Raw genomic sequence first — 7,623 nt, forward strand, 5'->3', positions numbered from 1 at the left:
TCGACTGGTACCATTACAATCCTGACTTTGACTCAGGGACGGGGTCAGACGTCTATGAAATACTGTGTGCTGTAGCACGGCGAATGCCGATAGCCCGAGGTGCAGTGTCGAGATCCGGACCAGAACACAAATATATTCATCGCCCACGGTCGACTATGTACACAAATATAGCTTTGTTACCGTTTCACGGCCAAGAAAAACACATATAAGTCAGCTGTCTAGTGGACAATCCTCTTGAGAAAAGGCCCTCAGGCGCCTCTGAGATCTGTTCAGTATTACCGCTAATGATCCTTCACAATCATCGGGTTTGTGGCAGTGGTGAGCATCTTTGACATTAGGAACACAACGTGCAGACTAGAATATCCCAGCGGGCTACAACGGTACGCACAGCAGACGAATTATCTCGGTGTGCGGAGGCCTTGGAGCTTGAGGACCCGGACGCGGGAGCCGCGTTGCTCTTCCCGCGCGCTCATACTGTGTTGTACAAACACTCACGGAGCCGGCAGTCGCCCCCGCCTTTGGTGACACCCATGCAGCTTGCCATTACAATCTCGCATAGCACTCCCACCTTGCTCGCGTGCTCCGCGTCGCGCCCTTCTCGTCCTGTGCGACCAGCGAAGGTCATGCCGCTGCCTTTTGCGGATTGTTGTGGACTAGACTGCTAGTCTCCTGGGCCAAGCACGCGGGGAGCTTAAGTATGACAAACGGGAGAATCCAGCCAAATTGTCGAGTACAGGTAACTTGGCGGAGGTGAATACGGTTGGACACGTGGGGGACGTTCCTTCAAATGACCTGAGAACTCTCCGCAACGATCTATCACGATCATCGCCCGTTGACCGAACAATGTACTCAGCATGGCAGTAACTCATTCTTCCCGTTAAAACCACCGTCGACCTCACCTTGCAGACACGCAGTAAGTCCCTATGCCACTTGCCATAGATAGATGCCCTGAGGCATAAATCTAACGTCCATTAGCATTATCAGAGCATGCCATAAAGTGATGAATTACACTAGTCTAACACGGGAAAAGTTAAGCGACACATCAGCAAGTGTGTGTGCTCCCACGAGTGTTAATGCTCACAGATTAATTGCACTCGAGAAACTGCCAGGACGATTTCCCGACGTTGCTCATCACAGTTTTAGGGGTGCATTTGTAGGACACTGTGGTTAGTAGTGCTTCGCCGAGGCATAAGGCATGGCTGCAAGCTAAGTCGCGTGTGTGGAGGACGACAAGTAGCAGGTAGTACCGAGTCGGCCTCAGCGGTACGGGATCACCTCCGGAGTTAGAACTCCGAGAACCTGAGCTGCATTATTGTCGCAACGCCCATTGTCGTTGCTACTCCGCACAAAAGTTGGTAACGCAGGTGACCGCAAAGGGGAACGATCATCATCTCTGTTTGTCGGCAATTCCCTCCAGCTACTCGACTGCAGAACATTGATTCCATCGAAGTTGATCCTACGATAGCACGGAAAGGTAATTCAGGCGATTCTAGTAAATATCCCACAGTTAGGTCGCTAATGCGCAGAAGGGAGACCGCTGAGCCGAGCATGACAGCCAACTTCAACGGCAACGTACACTGTGCTGCATATGTGTTCACTTGTGCTTGTGGCCATCTTCTCCGTAGGTAATGATTTTGCCAAACGTCGACCTCGTTCCCCATATCCCTTTCCTCAGGCATGCGAGCTGCACGATCTGAGAATGGTCAATGAACAAGTTGGCATTGGCGCCTTGGTTTTGAATATGGTATGCGAAGACCTCAGGGTCAGCGGCTTCGAACCTGGAAGGACATGTGAGCATGGAACGTTGGTGAAGCCAGTCAGAATGCCGCATACATAATCTTGTCAGCGGGAAGTGACGAGGTGACTGCCGAGATAACATCTGTACGCCACGACTTCACGTTCTCAGTAATCCCCTCGCTCTCAATCATGATCATCTGCAGAATGGTGTTGAGTCATTGTGCGGAGTGAAGGAAGTATGAGGCATACATATGCGCCCGCGTCGAGGAAAGCGTTGGCACGATCGATCATCCAACGCGGATCGCGCGTTCCTGAAGATTCGAGCTCGGCAATAGACGCGTCTCCTCCAGCACCCCATCTTGATGCGTCCCTTAGTATTGCGAAACGGAAGGCGCAGAAGAAATACGTACTGAATTCCAACCTCAGGCTTCGGTTTTAAACCATGCTTCTTCGTGTCTTCAACGAGGTTGATCCAGCTCTCAGTGGGAATTGAGAGGAAGCCAGCAGAGATTTCGAGGACGTCAAAACCCATATTCTTGCATGCCGTCAAGTATTTCGAGACAACTTGTGGCGATCCTGCCGAAGTTGATAGTACTCGTTCGATGAAGCCGCCGGTGGAGACGTAGCAGTCTACGTGTCCTTTGTGAGACGATAGTCACCAACAAAGGTTGCTGACGTACCATGCTTGTGTGCAACTTCAATTAGCAGCCTCAGCCTCTCCTCAGGCATCAAGGAGAAGGCGCCTCCAGCAAATTTGATTCCATCAACGTATGCACCCCAGTCTGAGAGGAGCTCGTCCAAGTACGTGGCAGTGACAGGATAGTAGTATGGTCCGCGTATCTCGGTAAGACCCTTGCCGCGAGGCTTCGAGGGGAGAGCATTAGAGGGGAGGAATGTGAATGCAGGCTTTGAAGCAATCCCCCGTTGCGCCTGCTTAGTTGCGACATACGACGGGCGAATGAGGGAGCGAACTGTGCGTGCGAGCATCGTTCAATGCGAGTGTAAGGTCTTGTATACGGCGTGCAGCATTTCGGAGCAGATGCGTCGAGGTGATAAAGGAGGGGAGGGGGAGCTCCTCAGGTGACGTCAATCATAGCCAACCTTCACGCAGTACTAGGGTTGTAACAAGCCGACGCGCCGAGTGAGCTGATTAATAATTCAAGGTCACACATCAGCTTCTTCACGAGCGAAGGGGTTGCGTCTGAGATGAGGCTGGTGCGCGGTGAAAGGAGAACTGCAACGAATTATCGAGACAGGCGTGTGCCTCGTCTTTGTGGCGTCCGGGAGGTGCCGCTGCACCTAACCCCATCGCGGATGTCCCACCAGCGGGGTTAGGGCGGCATCGATAAGATGACGGCGGGCCTAGCCCATGGGCGCTTCACAAGATTTTGCGATGAAATCATCACCTCGTTTGTGCCGGTCCCCTGCGCATTGCCCGCGATCCTGCTTCCCCCGTTAGACCGATAATCCTCACATACATACTGCTCCCTCTAGACGAATAAAATGGTCCAGGTCAAGAACAAGGTCTGCCTCATGTGCGCATACAACTGCTGTCCTCTACCGCATACTTTGCTTAATTCGCGAATGCAGCGTTCACGATGGCTGGGGCATCGCCCCCGAGAAAGATATGAAAGGCGACGCCATTGCGGCAGCAACTACCGAGAATATGGATACTATTGCCAAGGATCACAGCCATCGTACGCTCCACGCACATGGTCTCGCCGTCGGTCTCAGCGACGGCCTCATGGGCAACTCTGAAGTCGGGTACGTGCACCTGTTATGGAGGACGTGTTGCGAGAAATCAACAATAACACTAGTCACCTCAACATCGGTGCAGGCCGTGTCGTCTGGCAAGACATCGTCAAGATTGATGTCTCCATTAAAAAGCGCCAGTTCCACAAGAACGAAGTTATTCTTGAGAGCTGCAAGCGCGCCAAGGAGGGCAATGGACGCCTTCACCTTCTCGGTCTGGTATGTGCCATCCTTTCGCTTGCTCACATTGTGTCTCAATCGTGCTTCACCTCTAGGTTTCCGATGGTGGCGTCCACTCACACATCAACCACCTGAAGGCCCTTCTCGAGACAGCAAAAGAGCAGAGCGTCCCTCACGTCTATATCCACTTCTTTGGCGACGGCCGTGACACTGCACCCCGTTCTGCTGCCGGCTATGCAAAGGACCTGCTTGAGTTCCTAAAGAAGGAGAAGTTCGGCCAGATCGCTACCATCGTTGGCCGCTACTACGCTATGGACCGCGACAAGCGTTGGGAGCGCGTCAAGATCGCTGTCGAGGGTCTCGTCAAGGGTGAGGGTGAGAAGGGCGAGGATGTTGTCAAGGCTATTGAGGAGCGCTACAAGAAGGACGAGACCGACGAGTTCTTGAAGCCCATCATTGTTAACGGCGACGAGGGTCGCGTCAAGGGTACGTATCTAGACTGTCTTGTTGAAGATGATTGTGACATTCTGTTACAGATGGTGACACCCTATTTTTCTTCAACTACCGCTCGGACCGCATGCGTGAAATTGTCGCGCTCTTTGGCCTCCCTGATAAGCCCACCGAGGTCGACATTCCTAAGGATCTGGTACGTACATTATGTCTCATTACAACTGCTTGTGTGATTCACATGGCAAGTGTAGCACGTTTCCACCATGTCTCGCTACAACCAAGAGTGGAGCTTCCCGGTTGCCTTCCCGCCTCAGGCTATGACCAACGTCCTTGCCGAGTGGTTTGCCAAGCAGGGTGTTAAGCAGGCACATATCGCCGAGACTGAGAAGTATGCGCATGTCACATTCTTCTTCAACGGCGGTGTCGAGAAGCAATTCGAGAACGAAGAACGCCATATGATCCCCTCGCCGAAGGTAGCGACTTATGATAAAGACCCGAAGATGAGCGTCAAGGATGTCGCTAAGAAGGTCGCGGAGGTTGTCAAGAAGAGCGAGCACGAGTTCGTCATGTGCAACTTCGCTCCTCCGGACATGGTGCGTTCTCTATACCAATCCGGGAGATATCGCTGGCTCAGATTGCCCTTTATAGGTTGGGCATACTGGTGTCTACGACGCCGCCGTCGAGGCCATAAATCACACCGACGAGGCTGTCGGTATCGTTTACAAGGCGTGCGAGGAGGCCGGATACATTCTCCTCATCACTTCTGACCACGGCAATGCTGAGCAAATGATTAACCCCGAAACCGGCAACCCTCATACCGCGCACACTACAAACCCCGTTCCCTTCATTATGACCGGCGACCCGAAGAAACTTTCGTTCGCCGAGGACAAGAAGGATGGCGAAGAAGATGAAGGTGCCCTGTGCGATGTCGCGCCCACTATCCTCGACGTCATGGGTCTTCCAAAGCCCGAAGGTACGCAAGTAAACTGTTTGCCCACTTACTCACCAGAGCTGACATTCGCTTGTAGAAATGGAGGGACGTTCCCTCTTGACCAAGAACGAGTAGATGTAGAGATAGAAAGAATAGCAATGTACCATAGACCCTTTTGCAACAGTAGAGGCCTTAGAGTTTCACACCTTGCATCGCCCTGGAAATTGAAAGGCTGGGGTTGCAGAGTGTAGCCAGCTCATCACTAGTAGACGCGCAGAGACGCGCCTGCAATGAACTTTAGGCTGTTTCGTATTTACCGCTCCTTGGTTTGTATCCCTCTTGTGCGACATGCGTCACAGACACCCGTGTAACTCGTCCTGAGCACGTCTCGAGTCTGTCATTTACCCCTCCCCAATGCGTTTACTTCTCGCTCGGGTTCCGCCGAGATGCGCGAGGTGCCCATCGCTCGCTCGCCCACCGTCATTCCAGCACTCCATCCTTAGGTTGCAGTCCTCTAAAGCTACCGCATCGGATGAACAGAAATCTCAGGCGACTGCTCAGCGCCCTGCAACCCGTGCTTTGTTTGCCATCGAGCATATTCACGGCCGAGCACGGCATCTGTCATGGTCGGGGAGCGGAGGAATAGAGAAAGAGTGGAGGGAGCTCGGAGGCAGGAACGACGATACGAAGGCCGTCACAGCATCTAGCAGGTTTTCGCCACTGGGCCGTCTCACTGCATGGCTGAGACAGATGTTCTTGCCGACGAACTACCCACAGTCGGTCCACCCGTCGTGCGTATCTTGGGGAGAGCTGAAGTGTTCGTGTGACTGAGAGCCGTGTCCAGATATTTGAAGTTCCATTTGTTGCAGTTCATGGAATGTATTGTAGGCACCGTTGTCGGCGTGCTCTGCAACCAGGCTCTGCTTGTGTCTGTTGGGGTCAGCGCAGAGGGCAGCATACTCGGCGCTGTAGCCGTTCAGTGGGTCATAAAGGACGGCGCGGGGGAGGTAGCGAAGCTATGGGTCATTCGGAGGTTCTCTCCATACTTCGACAGGTATGCCAAGAATTCAACACGATCCTGTCGAAGACTCACTTTAGTGTGTGTACCTGCTAGCCATCCCAAAACGTTCACGTTCACTGGAGCGACTATGGGTCTGCTAGGCTCTGGTCTACAAATCGCAGCTCTAGTTGTACCACCTACGACACTCAATTTCCTTCTTTGTGCAGGTTAGTAGACGTGTGCTTTCGCTTATGATCCCAGCTCAAGACTCGTTCAACAGCTGGTGGTAATATCTTCAAATGCGTCGGAGGAGCAGTGCGTATAGCTGGTCCAGTTCAATCTGGGGAGGTTCAGCTGACTCGGATTCCCTGTAGGTATGGCTGACGACCCATATCAAGTTCGTTCGCTTCTTCGCGCGACAAGGCAACATGGGAGATGTTGCCGCCAAGTCAGAGTCTCAAGGGTCTGTTGGCATCCTTTCTGGGTATGCCGCAGGCGTCGGACTGTTGACTGTCTCGCACTCCGCGCCTTACCTCTACACTATTTTTGCCCTCGCCATCCCGATACACCTCTTGATAACTCAGTGGATGCTCCGCGCCGCGACCTTCGAGCTGCTAACGCTCCCACGTCTCAGTTTTCTTGCGAGAGAGTTCGCTTCTCGTGCGAGTCGGCCAGAAGCTGAACGTGAGTTGCCCACCTTGGGCGAGCTGGAGCGGCAAAGAGCTATTGGTGTGTTCGGCGAGTACTTCAAGACGAAGGAGGACCAGTACGTGCAGATCGCCCCAGATCTCGATGCGGTCGTCAGCCCAACAGACCTTGGTGCGCGTACACGATGGGACGCATGTGTGGAAGCATTCAATGTAAGTGACCTCCAAGCACATCTCTTACTCAGTCTTTGATACGTGTCTTCAACAGGATCAACCGTACCTCCTTTATCCTTACCTGATGCAACAATCGGAGTGCAAGATTGCTGTGCTCCTCCATCCCTCAGCAACAGTCGACGATCGAATACAATCCGTCTTGCATGCCGCATTTTTACAACGTCATCTTCACAACGTCATGCAGATCGACCCCGCGGAATCGACGCCCCAGGAACTCCTCGACAACGACAAAGTTCTGAAGGCCGCCCTCGATGATGCAAAGCGCTTGGTGGCGCTGTACTTGCGCGAGTTCAAGACGCAACTAGTCGAGAAGGAATGGCGCACGGACGAGATTGCCGTCCCTGAGCTAGGACGCCGTGTCCTGTGGGGAACTGCCGCAATACAAAAACCAAAGCGAGTAGAAAAATCATAGAACCCAGGTTGTGAATCTAGACGACATGGACATTAATATTCCCTGCACGACTCCTGTCTTTTATATAATGTACCGGCGCATTCTCACACATCCCTGTTCACTTGACCATGTTCTTCGGGTGCGTCAATGTGTGCAACCTCGATTCGAGATGCATCAATCTAAGCTGATGGTGTCAGGCTTCGCTTGTCCAATGGAAGCCGTCGAGTACTGTAGATGGGCCCGAGTAGCATGCAAACGAACGTGGGGCAAATGCCGCGTTGCGTTGTCACCGCAGATATCA

At 52.9% G+C, this 7,623-nt stretch overlaps 3 protein-coding genes across 3 annotated transcripts; 2 read left to right on the forward strand and 1 right to left on the reverse strand.

Annotated features, from left to right (window-relative positions):
- Positions 1-1,594: 1,594 nt before the first annotated feature.
- On the reverse strand, positions 1,595-2,724 carry PHACADRAFT_90368 (uncharacterized protein; the record flags this gene model as incomplete). The annotated part of the gene is made up of 5 exons (XM_007393089.1): positions 1,595-1,778; positions 1,834-1,934; positions 1,987-2,095; positions 2,148-2,367; positions 2,418-2,724. 5 exons carry the CDS (start codon positions 2,722-2,724, stop codon positions 1,595-1,597), a joined length of 921 nt encoding a protein of 306 aa, XP_007393151.1.
- Positions 2,725-3,182: 458 nt separating this feature from the next.
- Positions 3,183-5,252, forward strand: PHACADRAFT_251664 (uncharacterized protein). The gene is made up of 8 exons (XM_007393090.1): positions 3,183-3,272; positions 3,328-3,501; positions 3,555-3,708; positions 3,765-4,155; positions 4,206-4,315; positions 4,371-4,712; positions 4,768-5,092; positions 5,148-5,252. The coding sequence occupies exons 1-8, from the start codon at positions 3,241-3,243 to the stop codon at positions 5,183-5,185; spliced, it is 1,566 nt and encodes a 521-aa protein (XP_007393152.1). The 5' UTR covers positions 3,183-3,240; the 3' UTR covers positions 5,186-5,252.
- A 177-nt stretch (positions 5,253-5,429) lies between these two features.
- Positions 5,430-7,386, forward strand: PHACADRAFT_251666 (uncharacterized protein). Its single transcript, XM_007393091.1, has 6 exons — positions 5,430-5,841; positions 5,895-6,104; positions 6,165-6,277; positions 6,331-6,365; positions 6,425-6,910; positions 6,966-7,386. Exons 1-6 carry the CDS (start codon positions 5,465-5,467, stop codon positions 7,341-7,343), a joined length of 1,599 nt encoding a protein of 532 aa, XP_007393153.1. The 5' UTR covers positions 5,430-5,464; the 3' UTR covers positions 7,344-7,386.
- The last annotated feature ends 237 nt before the right edge of the window (positions 7,387-7,623 follow it).

This window comes from Phanerochaete carnosa, assembly GCF_000300595.1.
Source record: "Phanerochaete carnosa HHB-10118-sp unplaced genomic scaffold PHACAscaffold_3, whole genome shotgun sequence".
Lineage (NCBI taxonomy): Eukaryota > Fungi > Basidiomycota > Agaricomycetes > Polyporales > Phanerochaetaceae > Phanerochaete > Phanerochaete carnosa.

Excerpts from the sequence above, each read along its gene's own strand:
- PHACADRAFT_251666 (XM_007393091.1), top strand. The coding sequence starts at position 5,465 with ATGCGTTTACTTCTCGCTCGGGTTCCGCCGAGATGCGCGAGGTGCCCA. Across the intron at positions 6,105-6,164 it reads TTCTCTCCATACTTCGACAG|CCATCCCAAAACGTTCACGT; the intron begins GTATGCCAAGAA and ends TGTACCTGCTAG. Across the intron at positions 6,278-6,330 it reads CAATTTCCTTCTTTGTGCAG|CTGGTGGTAATATCTTCAAA; the intron begins GTTAGTAGACGT and ends CTCGTTCAACAG.
- PHACADRAFT_251664 (XM_007393090.1), top strand. The coding sequence starts at position 3,241 with ATGGTCCAGGTCAAGAACAAGGTCTGCCTCAT. Across the intron at positions 3,502-3,554 it reads ATGGGCAACTCTGAAGTCGG|TCACCTCAACATCGGTGCAG; the intron begins GTACGTGCACCT and ends CAATAACACTAG. Across the intron at positions 5,093-5,147 it reads GGGTCTTCCAAAGCCCGAAG|AAATGGAGGGACGTTCCCTC; the intron begins GTACGCAAGTAA and ends ATTCGCTTGTAG.